The sequence below is a fragment of the Drosophila obscura genome, unplaced genomic scaffold (genome assembly GCF_018151105.1).
Source record: "Drosophila obscura isolate BZ-5 IFL unplaced genomic scaffold, ASM1815110v1 contig_4, whole genome shotgun sequence".
NCBI lineage: Eukaryota > Metazoa > Arthropoda > Insecta > Diptera > Drosophilidae > Drosophila > Drosophila obscura.
In genome coordinates, this window is record NW_024542828.1 from 1264860 (window position 1) to 1286588 (window position 21729).

General features: G+C 44.9%; 5 protein-coding genes across 6 annotated transcripts; 2 read left to right on the plus strand and 3 right to left on the minus strand.

Moving 5' to 3' along the window:
- Window positions 1-1763: 1763 nt before the first annotated feature.
- On the minus strand, window positions 1764-3591 carry LOC111068295 (geranylgeranyl transferase type-2 subunit alpha). Its single transcript, XM_022357680.2, has one exon. It carries the CDS (start codon window positions 3515-3517, stop codon window positions 1982-1984), a length of 1536 nt encoding a protein of 511 aa, XP_022213372.2. The 5' UTR covers window positions 3518-3591; the 3' UTR covers window positions 1764-1981.
- A 4193-nt stretch (window positions 3592-7784) lies between these two features.
- Window positions 7785-9750, plus strand: LOC111068370 (luciferin 4-monooxygenase-like). The gene is made up of 3 exons (XM_022357816.2): window positions 7785-7937; window positions 8008-8525; window positions 8587-9750. The coding sequence occupies exons 1-3, from the start codon at window positions 7794-7796 to the stop codon at window positions 9545-9547; spliced, it is 1623 nt and encodes a 540-aa protein (XP_022213508.2). The 5' UTR covers window positions 7785-7793; the 3' UTR covers window positions 9548-9750.
- A 1688-nt stretch (window positions 9751-11438) lies between these two features.
- On the minus strand, window positions 11439-13227 carry LOC111068365 (microspherule protein 1-like). The gene is made up of 2 exons (XM_041595045.1): window positions 13104-13227; window positions 11439-13026 (listed from the first exon to the last, which is right to left on the minus strand). Exon 2 carries the CDS (start codon window positions 13007-13009, stop codon window positions 11846-11848), a length of 1164 nt encoding a protein of 387 aa, XP_041450979.1. The 5' UTR covers window positions 13010-13026; window positions 13104-13227; the 3' UTR covers window positions 11439-11845.
- A 2609-nt stretch (window positions 13228-15836) lies between these two features.
- LOC111068390 (4-coumarate--CoA ligase 2-like) lies at window positions 15837-17738 on the minus strand. The gene is made up of 3 exons (XM_022357840.2): window positions 17552-17738; window positions 16964-17481; window positions 15837-16894 (listed from the first exon to the last, which is right to left on the minus strand). The coding sequence occupies exons 1-3, from the start codon at window positions 17693-17695 to the stop codon at window positions 15895-15897; spliced, it is 1662 nt and encodes a 553-aa protein (XP_022213532.2). The 5' UTR covers window positions 17696-17738; the 3' UTR covers window positions 15837-15894.
- Window positions 17739-18174: 436 nt separating this feature from the next.
- Window positions 18175-20758, plus strand: LOC111068379 (4-coumarate--CoA ligase 1-like). 2 transcript variants are annotated; one of them, XM_022357827.2, is made up of 3 exons: window positions 18175-18333; window positions 18404-18921; window positions 18992-20758. In XM_022357827.2, the coding sequence occupies exons 1-3, from the start codon at window positions 18190-18192 to the stop codon at window positions 19956-19958; spliced, it is 1629 nt and encodes a 542-aa protein (XP_022213519.2). In that variant the 5' UTR covers window positions 18175-18189; the 3' UTR covers window positions 19959-20758. The 2 variants fall into 2 exon arrangements, with proteins under 2 accessions (XP_022213519.2, XP_022213520.2); XM_022357828.2 differs by lacking the exon at window positions 18175-18333 and having other exon boundaries at window positions 18847-18930.
- Window positions 20759-21729: the final 971 nt, after the last annotated feature.

Consider the following 21729-nt stretch of genomic DNA (forward strand, 5'->3'; position numbering starts at 1 on the left):
GGCTTCTCCTGCATGAGAGCAATGAGAAGATGAGCTAAATGTATCTGGTAAGCAAATATTGTTTGAAACTGCACTTGAAAGGTAAAAGGTGGGCTGAAGTGGGCTAATTACAAATAGGTTACTGTGCCTACATATTTCCAATAGTAATTTTGTTGGGTTAAAAAATGTTACAAGAAACAGTCTCAGTCTGCTGAGATGGTTTCTGTCCATATCCCATCCATTTGTTCGTTTGCCAACCACACCCAAAGAACCTTAAACCAAGGAGAACGCCATTACTTGTGGCATAATTACAAACGAGACGAAGTACATAGCCACTCACTCTGTGGTCTCAACAACTTGAAATCGGGCCTCTAACTTAGCTGATTTCCCATCCGTTTAATCGCAACCGCTTAAGGATAACGCACCCAAGACGATAAATAACCCCTATCGAAGGAGATACAATCCAGGCCAGCGCACCCCTTCTGCATTTGCGGCTTAGATATGGCAGCATGAGTGGCATCTATCGTGGGCCCCCATCCCCGGCGGACCAGTTTCCCGTCCGCCTCCATTGACTTGCCCCATTAATTAAGTTTGTGCTGCTGTGCGTGCAGATAAGATGCAGCGCCCCAAACTCCAGGGCACCGCACTGCACCCCCTTTCCTGGTCGTGCAATTGACTTAATAATTGGCCCCAAACATTTTAATGAGCAGCTGCCTGTCAGCGTCACGTTTTCCGGAACGGAACGGAACGATGTTGCAGAAGACGGAGCAGTGCAGAGCGGAGCGGAGCCATTGCACAATATTTGCAAGAAATGGCATTGGCATAATTAAGATGATGGGGCTGGGCTGTTGGCTGTTGGATGTTGGCTCAGGGGAGTGGTTCTTGAGACGGGCTTCGCATATACATAATGTCATCGGAGTGGGGCGGAAATTTGAATGCCAAGAGTGTGCTAATGTTAATATGATATGCAGCAGGAAATACAAGCGTCATCCGAGCATTTCCATATGCTCCATATGCCCCTTCTCCATTAAATTCCAATGCACAAACATTGCGCATACGACGTGTATGCTTGTGCGGCAAGCCAGGTGACAGATGCAGCATAGCCACACCTCACCTGTTTCCACTCCCCGCCCCGCCCCACCCTCCCTCCGGCCGTGTGCGTTAACACCTGAGCAGAGCCAAGCAAGACATCTGGGATCTACCGCTCCCCCCACTCTCCCATCACCCCTTTTCGGGCACGTCTGGCGGCCTTTCACACGCCAGTCAAACGTTCCTCGGCTCTGGTAGGGTAGCCCGCCTTGTCACTTGCCCCTGCATAGCTGCCTTCCTGCGGCTGTGGCACGTAATGACATGCGGCTGCCAATGTTGTGGACGCGCATTGAGCAGCGCAGCGAGCCTCGCCGGCATCTCCAGTGCCTTGCATAATTTATACAACCCACCCAAGCCGCCAAAAAACCGCAAATCTCGCAGCGCTTCGTTGCACACATCGCAGCATCGGTGGCAACACCGACAGCAGTGGCAACAGCCGCGTATGTAGTATGTCTCAGCCATGTTGAGGCTTGAGGGACAGCTTAAAGTAGCCATTGTCGGTGGCATGACAGCGACATATTGATGGTTATCCGACTTATAGGGAAAGTAACACGTTCGCCATAATCGATGGGAGCGAGCTGGCAGGCGTTCAAGGGACATTTCAACTCCATTTGCAAGGTGTCCTATAATCCGAATTAGTTTTCAGTTATAATAAATAACACCTTAATGCGAATTTCCAATGCTGAATAGATAAGTATATACAAAGATCGCTTTATTCACATAAATATTATATGTATTGTATGTATAACTATTTATAAATAGTTAGAATTACTAAATTGAATGTGTTTATATCTTTAGTATAATGTGGGACAATATCACCATACGGAAAACTTAACTGAGTAATGGAAAATGATATTGGTCAGCTATTTATTTTATATCTTAGTTGTTGGGAGAGCACCTTAATCGATTGCTCCTACAATTTCAACTCTGCAAACGTTTGGGGCAATCGATCGCCTAGTTCCTCCTTGAGTGCTGCGGGCAGCTCCAGTTCGTCAGCAATTGCCAGATATTGGCCATAAGGCAACGCAGTCAATGCTGACTCCGCTGCTAGCTCAAAGCGTTTGGGAAACGTTGCAGATGTGACCCACTTGGCCAGCTCTAATTCCAGGGTCCAGCATGCAGCCAAATCCTTGTAGTAGCCCGCCCGCAGGCCATCAAACTTCTCCAGCTGCACCAAGTGGTCCAGGCTTCTTTCGTGATTGGCAGTAACATCGATGGCTCGCATTAGGAGGGCACTGGTCAGGAGGGTCCACTTGCTATCGGGCTCGTACTCCAGGAGATCGAAGCAGGACTGCAGCTGCGTCTGGAGTTCCTCGAACAGCTCCTTGCTGCAGCTGGAGGCAGCATTGGGGGGCACAAAGTAGAAGGCACCATCGCCAGTGGCCAGAGGCAAGAGTTTGATCTCCTGCTCTGACAGCTTCAGCGAGTAGGACCTTTCCTTGTGGTAGTCGATCGATGTCTGGGTTTTCCAGGTGGTTCTGCTGCTGTCCGCAGGCTGCCAGGACTGCAACTGCCATGTGTGCTCGTTGCTGGCAAGCTCAACCCTGAACTGTTCAAAGTCTGGGCAGGGTTTGTTAAATGCTACGACTGCACCAGTCGCTCCCACGCGGAAGGCAACCACCTTGGGGGCCTGATCCACTTGGACACCGCCGCCCAGCAGCCAGCGCTGATAGAACCAGGCGCTGCTGTCGTTGGGATCGGTGAAGGCGGCGGTGAGCACCATCTCCAGCTCCTGCTGCAGCTTCTCCTCGCTCATGGGCCGGTCGCGCTGCTCATTGGGGTAGAGCTTCGGCAGCAGGAGGCTGCGGTGATGCCAGCTGGAATAGTTGGAAAAGTTAACCTTGATCTTCTCGGTGCAAAAGTCCAGCTCCTGCTCGGCAGGCACGGCCGCCTTGGCGCTCACATAGCGCCGGTAGTCCCAGGTGTGGAAGTTTCGCTCATCGTACTTCAGATACTTGTTGCAGAGCTGCACCTCTCGCTGCCAGTCTGCCTGCGGATTCTGCTCCAGGGTCCAGCAGCGATGGTGCCAGGCATTGTATGACTTCGGATTGACCATCAGACACTGTTCGGTGAGGGTCAGTTCCTGGTCGTACACTGCTTGCAGCTTATCTTCCCGTTCCACAGGCTTCTCCACCACCTCTGCCACTGCTTCTGCTTCCGCTTCCACCTGCACCTCGTCGGACTTGTTGGACTCTGCCCCTGCATCTGACAGCTGCTTGGTCTTCGCCAGCACACACTCCCGACGAATGTTCCACAGCGTGCTCACGTCCGGATTGCGTTGCAGGATTTGCACCGTCAGGCCGAGCATTTCGTCATCCAGTTCTCCTGCATCGCGTTTCTTGAGTATCCGTCCCATGGCCGCCCGGTAGGCCCGCACCTTCAGCGCGTGTTCCTTCTTCTTGCGCTCCCGCTCCTCCTCCGTGGTGCGCACTTTCACACGGCCATGCATCGTATTTTATTTTGTTAATAAAAATTAGCAATTTCTTTCAATAGACGACCGTGCCGATAACGATAACAAACGAACTTAACCCACTTAACACACCTCTATTTAAAACATTGAGCACCCATTGTTAAACCGCGGAAAAGAATACTGTTTGTAAAGGCTTCTTGTAGCTGCATTTTCCTATTTACTTAAAAAACAAAAATGACCACCGACATCTTTCACTTGTAATGCGTAAAATAAGTTAAAGTTACATAAATTTTGTGGATATAATAAATACCCCCCTGGTCGACAATGGGATAACGTTCTATTTTATTGATTGAAATCGTATTCCATGATTTTGATATTCAGTTTAATATTACTAGCCAGTTGGCCCTCTCAGCCCTAAACAAATAATTTTATCCGATTCCTCAATCAATTTTGTTCAGCATTGGCTAGTTTTTAGAACTCTATTGTATTGCATTGTTTACATAAAAAGGTTCAAACAAAAACGGCCAAAGCATAAAACGTAAATGTTGACTAAATGTAACGTCAGTGTTGCTGGTCAACCAAGTTTCTTCAAGCTCCATTGCAACATTAATAATCATTTTATCGTAGATTGACATGTTTTTTTACCTATTAATGCAAATATTTTGTGTTTTATAAATACATTTATCCCGGTTCTGATACCTATTATTGGTACCAGTGAGCTGCAAAATTTCGTTAATATCTTTAAAACAGAGACTGAGTAGATTCCATAATATCCATTATTATATACATTAATATCCATTTTATGTTGTTGGCAGGCTGTTGCTGCTAGGACTTTGATGTTGCCAGCAACATGCTCCGTGGCGCCATATTCCCGCTGCGCCTGTTTATGGAACTCTGCAATTGTTCAGTTCTCAAAGGAACTTGAGCTAGTTCGTGCGACGAGCAAGGCGTCGCAGTGTGACCGTATTCACTACGTCTTTCTCAACTAGAGATGGGCGGCATTTATCGCCATAGCGATAGATTTTAAATCTGTAAAGTTTGCTGCAGACACATGCTGCAAGTACTTTGGCAACATGTTAAGTTGTTGGCAACATGCTGTTATGACATTGGCGACATGTTCAGTTGCTAACAGCATGCTGCTAGGACTTTGGCAACAGTTTGAAAATACTCAAAAATACTAGAAATAGTATAAAAAAAATCGTTTTTGCTTGCATGCAGACACAAAGCTGCTGCTGGCTGCTGCGAACACAAAGCATAGATGGCGCTGTTTGTTGCTCATTTGTTTAAAAAAATTTAAATCTGTTCTTTTGCTACAAAAAAAAATTGTTCCTAATTTGTATTTTATAACAGTCGAAAAACTAAAAAATTTTAACACCAGTCTGTCGATGAAGAGGTATCTTAGTTGACAGGTGTTTTTATACGGCTGGAATGGACCAATTAGAAACACTTGAGAAGGATAATCCATCCAGTTTTCATCTATATAGCTTAATATTGATAGTTTGTTACATTCACACTGCACCTGGATAACTTTCAGTTATCCTGCGACTGAGACCCAATCAGCTTCCCATCTCCACATAAGAAATAAATCAAGCTGAAATTATTGTATACTTTTGAGATGCATGTTAAAACCTTTATCTACGCCTTGGTTTCCGCTACAGATACGATCCCTGATCGTTCAATATAGAATTATTAAAGAAACTGAAGAAGGCAACTTTTTCATTGTCCCTGCTAGGGGCATTTCATTATTTTCAATTGGATTACACATATTCCATATTGGATTACAAGTGGGCATAAAAGACGCATCTATTTATAGCTGTATAGGGCGATATCGATTGTATCGCTTTACTCTATTGCTATCCAGAAAAGGCAACCCCATTGTTGGTACCACTCACAATAGGGGTCAGACTGTTGTGGAGTTGTTTTTGATTAACTGGTGAAATGCCATTTAATGTCAGAAAATCGATCCTATATAAGCCCCAGAACCCGATCGATTTAATAGTTTAAAGCGAACATTCGATCCGAGTCTTTTTTTTAGAAAGAAGTTCATTTTGATTTTGGCTTGTCTGGCCCTTTATGTGGCCCACAAGGTCATTTAATTTTCGAGCCTAACAACTGATTGGACATTATTTCCATCTTTCTGTAGTTATCCAGGTATGCACTGGCGGCAGTAACCTAATTTTAATATGCATATTTTATGTATATAAACAGTCTTAGCTCTATTTCAACACGATATTTTGCGGTATAATTGAACGGAATCACTCAAAAGTGCCTCTGTGTTTAAGCAGCGATTAGTGCTGTAAAGGGGGTAAAGTACAAAATCAAAATACTACCATTATTACTACCCATTCGCTGACACAAGCTGGATGCTGGTGAAACGAAGCACAGATGGCGCTGCTTGTTGCTCATCTTTGGCGGCTTGGCCAATGTACGCTCTATCTGTCGTTTAGTATAACTCTTTATTTCTTAATATTTGATTACAATGTCTTGTCGCGTGTCGTCGTAGTTGCTGAAGCTGCTAACTTGTCGAGAGACCGTTGCTGGAGCTGCCATCCGTCCGAGGTTGTTGCTGGCCCTGCCAGAGGGCCGCGTCCGGGTTGCCACAGTACTCCCCCTAGAAGTGCCAATCTTTAGGTTTGATTTCTGCATATGTCCGCGGCACATTCGACTGCTGATCTTCCGTAGGGCTGGTCTCGTCGTTTGCTATAAATGCTGGCTTAAGCCGGTCGATTGAAATGGCTGTCTCCTTTCCATTAATCCGAATCAGGAAAACCCGGTCTGATGACTTGGATATAATCGTCGACTGGAATCGCTTGTAGCTTTAAACCTTCTGCGTTAGAATGTGCAGGCGCAGCAACGTCTTTAAATTTGGATTGTTGCTACTTACCGACTCCACGCTGTGCTGCCTTTGCTCAGCGGGCTTGGGTTAAGTCGACATAACACCTATTGAGTCGATAGCGCTGTTCCTCTGTCGGCAACTGCCAGCTTGTCCAGGTCGTTCCCTCCCAAACCGAAAGGGTGGGCGAATCGACGAAGGTAACTCAGTGAAGAAAAGGTTTCGATTACGGCTTCGCACCCACTAGCAGGTGCTAAGCGACGCAAGTGAGTCAAGTCTCCGACGGCTTCTTCCCAGTCATGTCGCCACCCCGGAGGAGTCGTCTCATTTCGATCCCTGATCGCCAAAAGTTTCGAGCAGCCGACGCTTCATTGCGTCGTACTTGTTGTCAGTAGGTGGCCGAGTATGAGATCCGTTGCACGGGCTGCATCTTCCTCCAGTTGTACTGACACCAGGTCAAACTGTTGTCGTCGCGCACCACATTGTGTAAACTAAGGGGCGCTCTAGTTGCGCGAACCAAAGTGTCGGATTCGTTTGTTGAATTTTGGGATGACGATTTGAGCTAAGTTTTGAGTTGCAGCTGTGGCTGTGCGTTTACTAGTTGAAGTTGCTGCAGTTGCTCTCTTAACCGTTTAGTGTGGCCTCCGTGTTCGCCATGTTTATTGCGTCGTAGAACTTGTCGTCTTCTGCCGGTTTGCTTTTGGTCGAAGAACGCAAAAATAGTGCTGTTTTGCGCCGTGTTTTTAACGTAGGGGTCACCACTTTGGCGGCTTGGCCAATGTACGCTCTATCTGTCGTTTAGTATAACCTATCTTAATATTTGATTACAATGTCTGTCGCGTGTCGTCGTAGTTGCTGAAGCTGCTAACTTGTCGAGAGACCGTTGCTGGAGCTGCCATCTCGTCTCGAGGTTGTTGCTGGCCCCCAGGGGCCGCGATCCGGGTTGCCACACATCTGCACCTGTTAAAAAATTAAAAATTAAAAATCTCTTCTCTTGCTAAAAAAAAAAAACAAGGCAACATTCGAAAAACCAAAAAATTATAAAAATCAGTCTGTTGCCAAAGAAAAGTATTTATGTTGGACAGTGTTTTTTTCGGCTACGTAATAGAAAATAATATAATAACATTTCGACACGTTCTTTAGCCTCTGAATTTCAATATATTTATGGAATATTTATACACCCAGTAATTGTAAAGAGCAAGGGTATATCTTAACTGAATCCAGATCAAAAGATTACTAGGACTTAACTCTAGAGCCCGGTCAGACCCCTACCCGATTCTTATTGGGTATTATTATTATTATTATTGTATTGTTATATTATATAATTATTATTCTTGTTTCGATTCTTATGTGTACTTAAATATAGATTCGCATAAAAGATTCGTCGCCTGCCTTTCCAAATTCTACTACTTGTGGTATATCAGCTCTATAAATGGGATCGCGAGCACAAATTGCCAACAGTTGAAACTAACCGCTTGGAGAATGCAGTACGAGCCGCAAATCACCTACGATGACAATCTCAAAGTGTGGAGTGGAGGCGAAAAATCAAACTACTTCGCACCCCATCTCTCCATTGGGCAGATCATATTCCGGGAGATGGAAAGGCACCCAAAGCTCATAGCACAGGTACTCACTCGCATGCTGTTTAATTAATCAAACGAGGAAAACAATTAAAATATCAACCAATCCCTTCCAGATATCAGCCACTGAGAAGACGGTGCTGACCCGTGAGGAGGTGCGTTTCAATGCGATGCGAGTGGCTAGCTACATGCGGGAACTGGGCCTAAAGCAAACGGATATAGTGGGCCTCATGGCCAGGAACACAACGCACCTGGTGGCCGTGGCCTATGCCTGCTTCTTCAACGGTGTGCCGTTCCACTCCCTCAACATCTCCTACGAGCAGGAGACCATAGAGAAGCTGTTCAGAATCACCAGACCCCGTCTGATCTTCTGCGACGGGGATGAGTACGAGAGAGTGCTGGCAGCCGCCGAAACCCTCCAGCTGGACTCCACAATAATTAGCATGCGGCATCACCCGTTCGGCTGCCTTCGTATTCAGGATATCCTGACCACACCCATTGAGGATAACTTCCAGCCCTCCCAGCTGGAGCAGGGCCCCAACCAGACCTTGGCCATTCTCTGCTCCTCAGGGACCACGGGCGTGCCCAAGGCGGTGACTGCAACCAACAGTCAGAATTGCATCTTCCCCGGCTTGTAAGTCCATCAGAATGCTTGATCCATCCTGGTTCCTACTATTGACAGTCTCCTCTCGCAGCCTCGTGACCACCAATGTGGTTCAGTACACGCACAGCACCCTGGATTGGTTTTCGGGCCTTTCCTCCATCATCAACGCTGGAGTGTTCAGCACTACAAATATAATAGCTGACAATGACTTTGCTCCCGCCTTCATGTGTCGTATGGTCCCAGAGTACAAGATCGGGCTAGTCTTTCAGTGTCCCTCCCACATGGCAATGCTGGCCAACTGTCCGGAATTCGAAGACGCTGATCTGTCGAGCATTGAGCATTACATTTTTGGGGGCTCCCGCTGCTCCCTGGATGTTCAGAAGCGTGTCCGTAGCCGCCTCCAGGGAGGTCTGATCTTTAGCTACTCCATAACAGAGCTGAACGGCACTGGCACCTTGAACCTTCACTTTGATGAAAAGCCCAACTCAGTGGGTCGCCCAGTCGCTGGCAATAAGATCAAGGTAATCAATGAAGAGGGTGTGGCTCTGGGCCCACACGAAGTGGGTGAAGTGTGCCTGTTCAACGGCCAGCATTGGGCTGGCTACTATGGCAATCCAGAGGAGACGCGTTTAATTCGCGACTCTCAGCAGTGGTTTCACACCGGAGATGTGGGCTACGTGGATGAAGATGGCTTCCTCTTTATAGAGGACCGCAGAAAGGACATGCTCAAGTACCACAACATCATGTACTATCCCAACGAGATAGAGACAGTCATCTCCCAGATGCCTAACGTGGCCGAGGTCTGTGTCTTCGGCGTTTGGAATGCAGTCAATGGCGATGAGGCCGCAGCTTGTGTGGTGAAGAGGCACGGCACCAATCTGGTCGCCCAGGACGTTTCGGACTTTGTAAAGGAACACATCGGTGCCAAGTATAAAGAATTACACGCTGGAGTCATCATTGTAGATGATCTAAAGCGAAGTGGGAATGGCAAAACGAATCGACGCGCCAACAAGGACCACTTTCTGAATGTTCAGAAGATCAAAAGGCTTTAAGTCCCAAATTCAGCCTTTTCCTTAAGTCGGAAATCATTCGAAAAAACAATGAAAACATTATCAAAGCGGACTGCGCATATCTATAAATTTTTCTTGTACTTCTAATGAGAGAAGACAGAACGGTGATGGGGTAAAATAAGAAAGAACCAAAGAAAAACAAGAAGATACGTGTGAGTCGCTTCTGGGGACGCGACTCTACTTATACCCGTACTAAGTCAGTATATACATTTTTGAGCTTATAATTTTTTAGAATTAAAAAAAAAATTTTACATTTTACATTTTTTTGCTACATCTGTTATCTACATCTACAATGTATATTCCACATCTAACATGTAGATTGTACATGTACCATTTATATTCTACATCTCCTCCGCTAGGGGTTGCTCGCGCACTGAACGCGGCAGAGTGTGCGAGCGAGAAGGAAAATGAGTTGCGTTGTTGTTTGCCGGAAGGGGCGGGGGGAAGCAACTGAAAATTTCTTCATTCTGGCTATAATTATAATCCGATCTGATTCAGATTCGGGAATCTGATAGATATGGTCATTCTCTACGATACTGCGCTTTCAGTTTTATCGTATCTTTAAAAATGTGCCTGCCACAGATTTTCGTCCTTTGTGGGGGCGGAAGGGGGCGGGGCGAAATTTTGAAATACACTTGTAGCAGTGTGATATCACATGAGTCTGGAAACCAAATTTGGTTTATCTAGCTCTTATAGTCTCTCAGATCTAGGCGCTCATCAAGACGGACAGACGGACAGACGGACGGACAGACGGACATGGCTATATCGACTCGGCTATTGATGCTGATCAAGAATATATATACTTTATGGGGTCGGAAACGTTTCCTTCTCTGCGTTGCACACATCCACTTTTACCACAAATCTAATATACCCCTTAACTCTTTTTTGAGTACGGGTATAAGAAGCCAAGAGGAAGCCAAAAGATGATGGTGATGCACGGACGCTAATGATAGTTCCAAGTAGCCCCCCAAAGTATGCAGAAAGGGAGAGGGTGAATGGGTGAATGAAGGGAATGGACACGACCCAACTCGGCACGAAAATGAAAATATCCAACAAGCACTAACACGCCCGTTTAAGTAAGGTTTAAGTACACCCATGGAAAAGATCCCTGAAATTTTAATATTTTCACTTAGATTTTAATATTTAGGCCATTGATTTTAATCCAAGAGTGGTTTTGTTAAAATTGAATATTTTTCACTTAAATTTTGATATAAATATGGAAATATTTGAATTAATATATTTTATATTTAAATTTAATGTATTTTATACTTAAATCTAATATATTTTATATTTAAATTTAGTATATTTCATATTTAAATTGAATATGTTTCATATTTATTTTAAAAATATTTCATATTAGAAGGGAATATGTTTTATGTTTAAATGAATTAGTTAAAGTTTTCAACTAGAAATAATCTCAACCTAAGTAAAACTGAATTGGTTGTGATATTGCCCCTGCGCAAAGATAAGTTCACTGCTCCTGACACTTGTATTGAAAGCGACAGCAGCTTGAACCAGCTGGGAATTCGAAGGACATACAAAATAAATATAAACATAAAACATATAAACATAAATATAAACAAATACGAAAAAGATTTAATTGCATTTAATATTCAAAATAAAAATGTTCAAATTTAGTCATAATAATATTCCATATGAATATGAAACATATTAAACTACAAATTTAATATGTTATAGTTATTTTAAAGTGTTTTGTATTAAAATCAAATATTAATTAAAAATCCTTTTTAATACATTTATATTTGAATTAAAGTGAATTCTATTTAATTTTACTAAGTTTGTATTTAAAAATCACATATCAAATTAAAATATGAGTCTTGCCATTTTTACTATGCCTTATTTCTATCAATGTACACGACATATTATAGGTAATTTTTGTTAGATCATATTTTTATTCAACTTCAACAATGCATTCCAATGCATTCCAAAAGCGGGTCCGGCTTGCGATTACGATTTACGATTCGCTTGGACGGAACATCTGATCGTCTGTTTGTTTCTTGCGCGAATAAATTATTCATCGTGCTTTTTCGTGCCGATTTTGCACTGAACGAACAAAGCACATATGGCACTCGACTATATGCACCCCTCTAGTCGTACGATTTTCGTACATTTTCCAGGGAATATTCACGTAGCAAACATTTTCATATCGTGTATTTTCGTTAATTAAAAATCTATGATTATTACAGGTACTCGCACGATTAAGCCTGCTCTTCCGTACTTGGCTCTCTGTTTCAGATCAGATTCTGTATCGATGACAGATTACTTCAATGGTTCCGATGTCTTGGCGCACTGTGTGCGGACGGCATCGATGGCGTCGGGGTTAATCATAAACGTGAAGGTCAGGCCGCATATCTCCACCAACATGTTGTCCTCGAGCCGTGTCTTTTGGCCCGTCAGCAGGGGTTCGCCCTGCACAAAGATGTCCCGCTTGCCCGCATTGGCAATGAAGATGATGCCATCGTTGCGCAGCTTAATGGTGCCCTGGAGACGGGACACCTTCTCGGCAGGACCCTCCAGTGCCAGGTTCACATCCACCTTCCAGTCGGAACCTTCCTTGCCGTCGCGCCCAAAGTTAATCTCCTGATGTTGCATCAGAAAGCGCACCCGATGGCCGCACAGACAGGCAATCGTATTGTTGTCCAGCTCGCGGGGACCACGGCCACAGTCCACCAGGACGGACATACGGGATATTTCGTTCTCCAGCAGACGAATGTAGCGCTTGTTGCGACGATTCTGAAGCTCCAGCTCGGCCTCCAGGGCCTCGTCGACGGGCTCATTGACATCGACATGGAAAGCATCCGCCTCGGCCTCGGAGAAGCTCTGCATATAGGGCACCTCTGCGCCCGCCGGAATCACCTGATCGGGCAGCAGCATATACTTGCAGAGATCCCGCCAGTAAATGTGCAGATAGTGGGCGGTGCGTTCGCGCAAAAAGATGGCCGCATTCTGATCGAGCAGCTCCTGAAACTGCGCCAGAGTGGGCTCTTCCGTGCTCTTGATGGTCATGATGATATTCTCCTCCTCGGGACTGAGTATCGTCTGGGCCCTAACGGCGGCCGCCGTCTCCGGGTGTAGATTCTCGATGGCCGACATGGCCGTCTGCGAATCCATGGGCGAGTAGAGGAGCGCCTGCCACCGCTGATGCACCTCCTTCAGCGAGAACATGCACGAGAATTTGCAGACACGATGCACAATCTTGAGGTCATTCACCCGATCCATGGCCGTCAACAGGGACAGGTCATCAATGGGCTTCCAGCGGCTGATCATTGGGGCCTTTGGCTCCTCATATTTGCGGCCTTTGCTGCGCTCCTTGAGGGCGGCTGCATCGATCTTGCCTCCTGAAATTTTCTTTATTGGACGCAACTCCATCACGTTTCCGTTGGATAAATCCATTTCCTGCTGCTTCAATTTTGACAGGGACATTTGGGGACAGAACAAAACTAAAAGGGAAATTCTGTGAAAATTGTGTTCTTTTTTCTGTCCAGATTAAAGCCAATGGGATGTAATATTTACTTACACCTCAGAGATTGACTGATGGGAGTAGCACTCTAGGGCGTATTTTTCTCTTTCCTCTTTAATTCCAATTCGGTTTTATGCTCTTTTCTTCTTATCGGACACCTGCCCTTCTGCTTCTGCTGAAAAGTGCCGATTCACTGCGAAAAAAAAATGCTGCAAAACGTTTCAGTGTTGTTAAACTATCAAATATATACGAGATATAGTGTTGGCAGTGGATTCTTAGTTTGTTTTTGAACACCATCATAGAGGATAAAGTTTTTACAGAAAAAACATACACTTTGAGCGTTCTTTCTCTCTCTATCTTTTTGTTGGCCCATAATCCCTCGACGTAAAACTTACAAAAATTATTAATTGCCGCTAAAGGCCACTAAAGAGGTCGATAAAATGAAAGCCACGAATTGTTTTCAGACAGGGTTCCATTTACAATCGAAAAAATTAACTGAATTGCAATTTCCATGCCATATTTTCACAAATTCTACCTAATGTTCTAGGTTCCAGCTGTTTTAATATCCCACCATCCGATGAATATATATATATACCTACACCGATAGAAAAAAGCCCTGAAATTTTAATATTTTCACTTAGTTTTAATATTTATGCCATTGATTTTCATCCAAGGTGGTTGTATTAAAATTGAATATTTTTCACTTAAATTTAAATTTAATATATTTCATATTTAAATTAAATATTTTTCATATTTAACTTTAATATGTTTTATATTCAAATTTAATATGTTTCATATTTAATGTTAATATGCTTCATATTTAATTTAATATGTTTAATATTTAATCTAATATGTTTCATATTTATATTTATATTCCTTTTAACAATTGGTTATTATTTTGCGTACGCAAATTACATTTCAAGTCCTCATGGTGTGAATTGGTTAAAGTTTTCAACTAGAAATAATCGCAATATGAGTACTTTTCATATTTATATTCATTTTTAACGTATTGGTTATTATTTTGCGTACGCAAATTACATTTCAAGTCCTCATGGTGTGAATTGGTTAAAGTTTTCAACTAGAAATAATCGAATCGCTGCATTGGTTGTGATTAGCCCCTGCGCTAAGTAATTTTACTGTGCATTCAAGGCGGCAGCAGCTGGAACCAGTTGGGAATTCGAGGGACATAAAAAAATAATATAAACATAGTTAAATAAATACAAAAAATATTTGATTTCATTTAATATGGAATATTTAAAATAAAAAGTTTTTCCTTTGGATTTTAAAAGAAAAATTTTGAAATCATGTCATAATAATATTCAATTTAAATATGAAACATATTAAACTACAAATTTAATATATTTTAGTTATTTTGAGTGTTTTGTATTTAGTTAAATATGACCGTATTAAAAAAGCATTTTGAATACATTTATATTTGAATCAAAGTGAATTCTATTAAATTTTACTATGTTTGTATTTAAAAATGGCATTTTAAATTCAAATATGATTGTAGATATTTTTACTATGCCTTTTTTCTATCAGTGTATGTACATATGTATATCTCTCTCTATTTCCACCAATAGGCAATTATATAACACACACTCACCGCCAAAAGGCGCGCACTGTACGGCGAAAAGTGTGAAACATAGAGACAGAGAGAGGAACAATGGTACAATTATTGGTACACTTGTTTCAGTATGATATCTCAGGCATATTACAGTCTGCAAACAAAATTTGATTGCTCTAGCTGCTAGTCTCTGGGAAGCAGGAGTTAAACAAGACGGAATGATCAATAATATATATACTTTATCGTATCAGAAAATCGACTAATATATATAGCTCCATACTCTTTAAGTAGCGAGTAAAAATATTCTTAATGTGTGAAATATTATTTCGATATTCTCAACCTAGAGGTGGACTCTGGAAATTAAGGATTAAACCTTCTCTATAAATTGTATTACCTGAAATTCTGTTGCCATATATCTATCGCAATACTAAAGTACTCTAACTGAAGTATCTTAGGGATTTTTAATCATACTTATTATAGTATTGGGTTTTGTTTCTGTCCTTTAAAGATTTATAATTTTTATTTATTATCTAAAATCATTTAAGATACGTAAGCCCAAATTACAAATAAAAACGAGAAGGAACGTGTGAGTCGCTTCTGGGGAAGCTACTCTACTTATACCCGTACTCAGTCAGCATATACATTTTTGAGCATATGATTTTTTAGAACTTTAGAATTAAAAAAAAAAAATTTTACATTTTACATTTGTTTGCTACATCTGTTATCTACATCTACATGTATTATGTATATTCTACATCTCCTCCGCTAGGGGTGTGCGAGCGAGAAGGAAAATGAGTTGCTTGGTTGTTGGCAGGAGGGGCAGAGGAAGCTACTGAAAATTCATTTCTTCATTCTGGCTATAATTATGATCCGATCTGATTCAGATTCAGCAGTCTGGTAGATATGGGCATTCTCTACGATACTGCGTTTTTAGTTTTAGCGTATATTGAAAATTGTGCCTGCCACAGATTTTCGTCCTTTGCGGTGGCGGAAGGGGGCGGGGCGAAATTTTGAAATACAGCAGTGTTTGTAGCAGTGGAATATCACATGAGTCTGGAAACCAAATTTGGTTGCCCTAGCTCTTATAGTCTCTGAGATCTAGGCGCTCATCGAGACAGACAGACAGACAGACAGACATGGCTATATCGACTCGGCTATTGATGCTGATCAAGAATATATATACTTTATGGGGTCGGAAACGTTTCCTTCTCTGCGTTACACACATCCACTTTTACCACAAATCTAATATACCCCTTAACTCTTTTTTGAGTACGGGTATAATTAGCACTGTTCCGATCGATCACTGTATCTCATGTTCTCCGAACGTCTCCTGGTGGTGACTTCCAGGAAGTGAGCTCTGGTTGCATGTCGATTGGTTTTTCCATTGGCACTGCGTTTCAGATCGTCCACAATGATGGCTCCTGCGTTCAGTTTCTTGTAATTGGCATCGATGGACTCGTTTACGTAGTCCACAACATCCTGGGCGTGCAGAGCGGAGCCATGCCGCTTCACCACAGACGCGGCAGCCTCATCGCCATTGACTGCATCCCAAACGCCGAAGACACAGACCTCGGCCACGTTAGGCATCTGGGAGATCACTGTCTCTATCTCGCTGGGATAGTACATGATGTTGTGGTACTTGAGCATGTCCTTTTGCCGATCGATTATGTACAGGAAGCCATCACCGTCCATATACCCCAGATCTCCAGTGTGCAGCCACTTCTGGGAGTCCCTCACTATGCGAGTCTCTTCTGGGTTCCCGTAGTACCCCGACCAATTCTGACCATTATGGAAGCAGACTTGACCCGTTTCATTTGGTCCTAGGGCCTCGCCCTGTGCATTGATTATCTTCAGACTGATTCCCCTTATCGGCCGGCCCACGGAGTTGGGTTTCTCGTCAAAGTGGAGGTTTGTGCAGCCCACGCTGTTCAGCTCCGTCACCGCGTACGCAAAGTGCAGGCAGTCGTGGCTTAGGCGACTTCGAATACGGCTCTGAACCTCCAAGGAACAGTTGGATCCGCCATAAATGTAGAACCGAATGCTTGACAGATCGGATGACTCGAATTCCGGACAGTTGGCCAGCATGGCCATATGCGAGGGACACTGAAAGATGAATGTGATCTTGTACTCCTCGATCATACGACACATGCACGCAGGATCGAAAACATTGTCGGCTATAATGCTCGTAGTGCTGAATACCCCAGCGCTAATGATGGTTATGAGTCCCGAAATCCAGTCTAGGGTGCTGTGCGTATATTGCACATCATTGGAGGTCAGACGACTGGGAAGAACAATAAATATATTGGAGACGAGACATATATAAGGAATTAGTTAGTTATTTTCTACATACAAAAAGGTCAAAAGAACCTGTTGACTGTTCGTAATCGTGACTGCCTTGGGCACGCCCGTGGTCCCTGAGGAGCAGAGAATGGCCAGGGTCTGGTCGGGGCCCTGCTCCAGCTGGGAGGGCTGGAAGTTATCCTCAATGGGTGTGGTCAGGATATCCTGAATACGAAGGCAGCCGAACGGGTGATGCCGCATGCTAATTATTGTGGAGTCCAGCTGGAGGGTTTCGGCGGCTGCCAGCACTCTCTCGTACTCATCCCCGTCGCAGAAGATCAGACGGGGTCTGGTGATTCTGAACAGCTTCTCTATGGTCTCCTGCTCGTAGGAGATGTTGAGGGAGTGGAACGGCACACCGTTGAAGAAGCAGGCATAGGCCACGGCCACCAGATGCGTGGTGTTCCTGGCCATGAGGCCCACAATATCCGTTTGCTTTAGGCCCAGTCCCCGCATGTAGCTAGCCACTCGCATCGCATTGAAACGCACCTCCTCACGGGTCAGCACCGTCTTCTCAGTGGCTGATATCTGGAAGTGATTGGTTGACATTTGAATTGTATTCCTCGTTTAATGAACTACACAGCATGCGAGTGAGTACCTGTGCTATGAGCTTTGGGTGCCTTTCCATCTCCCGGAATATGATCTGCCCAATGGAGAGATGAGGTGCGAAGTAGTTTGATTTTTCGCCTCCACTCCACACTTTGAGATTGTCATCGTAGGTTATTTGCGGATAGAACGGCATTATGAGGTCTATCACTTATCGGCAAAGTTTCAAAGTGTTTGCGATTCGTGGCTGCTGGCCTCCTCTTATAGAAGCGACGACTGAACTCGGGGTCAGAGAAACGATAAGTTCTCAATTATAGCACGTAGTAAATTTGATTGCGGGTGCAAATACTCCGAAATCCTGGGAAAGAAAACATTATACATGGCCCTGCCTCACACTACACGTGTGCCCGGTACGGGGAATTTCAGTGATCACCGGAATAGCCTCAACGTGGGAGAATGTCGAAAAGCTTGAATCCCATTATCCAAGCGACTGTGTGAAGGTATGCAAAAATACACCGGCTAAACCAGGCCCCCCGCGACGCTCATCAGTTCCCACAAAGGGGGTAAAGCTTTTTTTCCACTCTAATTTGTTATATTCTTCGGCTGTCAGGCCGAATACTCTATAAAACGGACCTCAAGCACGATATGCAAACAGTTTAAATGCTATACCGATAACTGATAGACCACAGAATGCCCTTCTATCCGCACATCACCTACGATGACAAGCTCAAAGTGTGGAGTGGAGGCGAAAGATCAAACTACTTCGCACCTCATCTCTCCATTGGGCAGATCATATTCCGGGAGATGGAAAGGCACCCACAGCTCATAGCACAGGTACTCCCTCGCATGCTGTTTAGTTCATTAAACGAGGAAAACAATTCAAATGTCAACAAATCCCTTCCAGATATCAGCCACTGAGAAGACGGCGCTGACCCGTGAGGAGGTGCGTTTCAATGCGATGCGAGTGGCTAGCTACATGCGGGGACTGGGCCTAAAGCAAACGGATATTGTGGGCCTCATGGCCAGGAACACCACGCATCTGGTGGCCGTGGCCTATGCCTGCTTCTTCAACGGTGTGCCGTTCCACTCCCTCAACATCTCCTACGAGCAGGAGACCATAGAGAAGCTGTTCAGAATCACCAGACCCCGTCTGATCTTCTGCGACGGGGACGAGTACGAGAGAGTGCTGGCAGCCACCGAAACCCTCCAGCTGGACTCCACAATCATTAGCATGCGGCATCACTCGTTGGGCTGCCTTCGCATTCAGGATATCCTGACCACACCCATTGAGGATAACTTCCAGCCCTCCCAGCTGGAGCAGGGCCCCGACCAGACCCTGGCCATTCTCTGCTCCTCAGGGACCACGGGCGTGCCCAAGGCAGTCACTTTCACGAACAGCCAGCAGATTCTGTGGAGCTGCTCGTAAGTTAAGTAAGTCGAATAATTGGATCCAACTGATTGGAGTATCTTTATGTTCTGATTCGCTGGGTAGTCCCATGACGATCGACGTTGTTCAGTACTCCCACAGCACCCTGGACTGGTTCTCGGGACTCTCCGTTTGCATCAACGCTGGAGTGTTCAGCACAAGAAGCATTATTGCCGACAACCAGTTCGATCCTGCCTTTCTGTGCCGTATTATCGAGGAGCACAGAATAACCTTCCTGGTGCAGAGTCCTGCCCAACTGGCCATGCTGGTGAGCTGTCCGGAGTTCGAGGCATCTGATCTGTCGAGCATTCGGCACTACGTTTATGGAGGCACTAGCTGCTCCGTGGAGATGCAGCAGCGGATGCGGAGTCGGCTTCGGCAGGCGGATTGTCTGGTCTTCAGCTACAACTTGACGGAGATGAACAGCCTGGGATGCTTGAACCATCATTATGACGAAAAACCCAACTCCGTGGGCCGCCCGGTAAGAGGAATCAAAGTGAAGATAATCAATGAAGAGGGCGAGGCCCTGGGTCCGACTGAAATGGGTGAAGTTTGTTTTAATAATGGCCAGCATTGGTCGGGCTACTACGGGAATCCGGAGGAGACGCGCCTCATGATCGACTCTCAGCAGTGGCTTCACACCGGCGATCTGGGCTACATGGACCCGGGCGGCTTTCTATATCTCGTGGACCGCAAGAAGGACATGCTCAAGTACCAAAGCATCATGTACTACCCCAGCGAAATAGAGACAGTGATCGCGCGGATGCCCAACGTGGCCGAGGTCTGTGTCTTCGGTGTGTGGGCTGAGGTGAATGGCGATGAGGCCGCTGCCTCTGTGGTGAAGAAGCCTGGCACCCAGCTACTAGCTCAGGATGTTCTGAACTATGTGAGGGAACATATTGAGGCCAAGCATAAGCAGTTGAATGCCGGAGCAATTATTGTGGAAGATCTGCTGCGAAGTCCGAATGGAAAGACGCACCGAATGGCCACCAAAGCGCACTTTCTGGAGGTTACAAAGAGGCAGAAGACTTAGCCACTTCGGAATTTGGTTCCTTTGGCTTCTCGGCTCTTGGTTGATAGCTGAAAATACACAAATGAGAGCCCAATATTCATATATTCGTACATTCGTGCTGATCCCAGGGTTATAGTAGAACTTGCTGTCATCTGTTATTGTTTGGTGCCATCGTCTGGGTTGTCTGGGGCTTGATGTGTGCTCGTTTCCATTCTGGTCTGTTTGGCCTGAGCCCTGCGTTTAAGACGGCTGAAACCAATCAACCCTGATGGAACCCCCCGAGCTGTCAGTCGGGCGAAGAGACCTTCACTTTAAATCGCTCGCCATTGTGTTTGGTATTTGGTGTCGTCATAAAAATAGAAATCTCGCTTCATTTCATTGCCTTTGTTGCAGCGCCTTGTTGTCGTTACTCCTCCAATTTGCCCAGTCGACAGCTCCGAACTCCGGGCTGCGGGCTCCGGGCTCCGGGCGGAGTTATATGATATCCTCGTACGCGGCTGCACAGTGAGTATTTTTCACCTAAGCTGCGGCCGTTTGTCCGTGTCTGTGTATGAGTCTGGGCCCGGGCCCGCCTCCGCTGCTGGTCTCCGACCTGTTAGCCGGATTAGGCCTGACACGGGCAGAAACGAGAGGGAGAACCCACATGAACATTTCGGATGCTCGAAAATCAGTCATAATATTTCAAATTTCATAAATTGATGCGTATCACATTAGACTGGGTATGGGATGGGCCCAGAATGGGCACAGGATGGGAATGGCGGCAGCAGGAGCCGCAGACGACTCCCCTCCTCTCCTCGCTCTCCTCTTGTGGGTGAGCAACCCTCGGGAACTGACTTTGATAAACGCGTTTTCGGCGGGGGAGCAATGTCACGCCCACATTTCAACGCGTCGCGCAAATTTGCTGTGAAATAAAATCGAAAAAAAAGGAAAAAATCTTAAGAAGAAAGGAAAATATATAAAGCTTTATATACCCGTACTCGTACATACATATCTTTTTATATGGGTCTGTGTGGATGTATATTTCCTTTGATTTTTCAGCACGATTGATTTTCTCGCCCCCCGCCCCACAACCACATCAGGCATGAGGGAAGAGTCCTGTTCATTCGCACCTGCTGCTGCTCGTCTGACTCGTCTGAAATTGTTCCCTAGACGAAGGACCATGGTTCTCGGCTCTCGGCTCTCGCCACTCGGCTTTGGTCTTGTCTCTCCCTTGCTCCTGCCCCTGTCCATCAGTCCTTTTATTTTATTTCCTTTTTGCTCAGCCATAAAACAATAAAAGAGATTTTTGTATTTGTATTCCAACTTTGAGTCGCTCGCTGGAGAAATGCTTTTCTAATTAAATTTTATGACTTGCCTGATGAAGTTTTCCTCCTTCCTCGTTCCTTCACGACTGGAATTGAACTATTGATTGGTCACGAATCGAATGGACCGGAGTAGGCGTTCCCTTCCTCTCCGAGGGATGATGCCGCAGCGGAGTGGCGTGGCTGAAGTTGCCAAAGAATGGAGCATAATGACGCCTGAATTTGAAATAATACTTCATCAAATGGTATTATACTCTCGGCCCGAGCCATTGAACGGATGTGTGTACATTGGATGGGAAATAACGATTCCCCGAAGACCCTTTATCGTTCAGGAACCAGGACAGTTTCATGTGGCATTATATCTATGAAATTGTGCATAGTTCGCATTCCCGGATCAAATGATTACTATGGGAATGAGGGAAGCTTGGAGGGGACATTCGTAAGTTGGGATGTAAGTTATCATTTATTGCTTTGCAAGCAGAGTGTTCCAG

Bases quoted from the DNA above. Each gene is read 5' to 3' on its own strand.
- LOC111068295 (XM_022357680.2), bottom strand. From the start codon at position 3,517: ATGCATGGCCGTGTGAAAGTGCGCACCACGGAGGAGGAGCGGGAGCGC.
- LOC111068370 (XM_022357816.2), top strand. From the start codon at position 7,794: ATGCAGTACGAGCCGCAAATCACCTACGATGACAATCTCAAAGTGTGG. The intron at 7,938-8,007 runs GTACTCACTCGC...AATCCCTTCCAG, and splicing joins ACCCAAAGCTCATAGCACAG to ATATCAGCCACTGAGAAGAC. The intron at 8,526-8,586 runs GTAAGTCCATCA...CTCCTCTCGCAG, and splicing joins AATTGCATCTTCCCCGGCTT to CCTCGTGACCACCAATGTGG.
- LOC111068365 (XM_041595045.1), bottom strand. From the start codon at position 13,009: ATGTCCCTGTCAAAATTGAAGCAGCAGGAAATGGATTTATCCAACGGA.
- LOC111068390 (XM_022357840.2), bottom strand. From the start codon at position 17,695: ATGCCGTTCTATCCGCAAATAACCTACGATGACAATCTCAAAGTGTGG. The intron at 17,482-17,551 runs GTACTCACTCGC...AATCACTTCCAG, and splicing joins ACCCAAAGCTCATAGCACAG to ATATCAGCCACTGAGAAGAC. The intron at 16,895-16,963 runs GTATGTAGAAAA...TGTTCTTCCCAG, and splicing joins CAGGTTCTTTTGACCTTTTT to TCGTCTGACCTCCAATGATG.
- LOC111068379 (XM_022357827.2), top strand. From the start codon at position 18,190: ATGCCCTTCTATCCGCACATCACCTACGATGACAAGCTCAAAGTGTGG. The intron at 18,334-18,403 runs GTACTCCCTCGC...AATCCCTTCCAG, and splicing joins ACCCACAGCTCATAGCACAG to ATATCAGCCACTGAGAAGAC. The intron at 18,922-18,991 runs GTAAGTTAAGTA...TTCGCTGGGTAG, and splicing joins CAGATTCTGTGGAGCTGCTC to TCCCATGACGATCGACGTTG.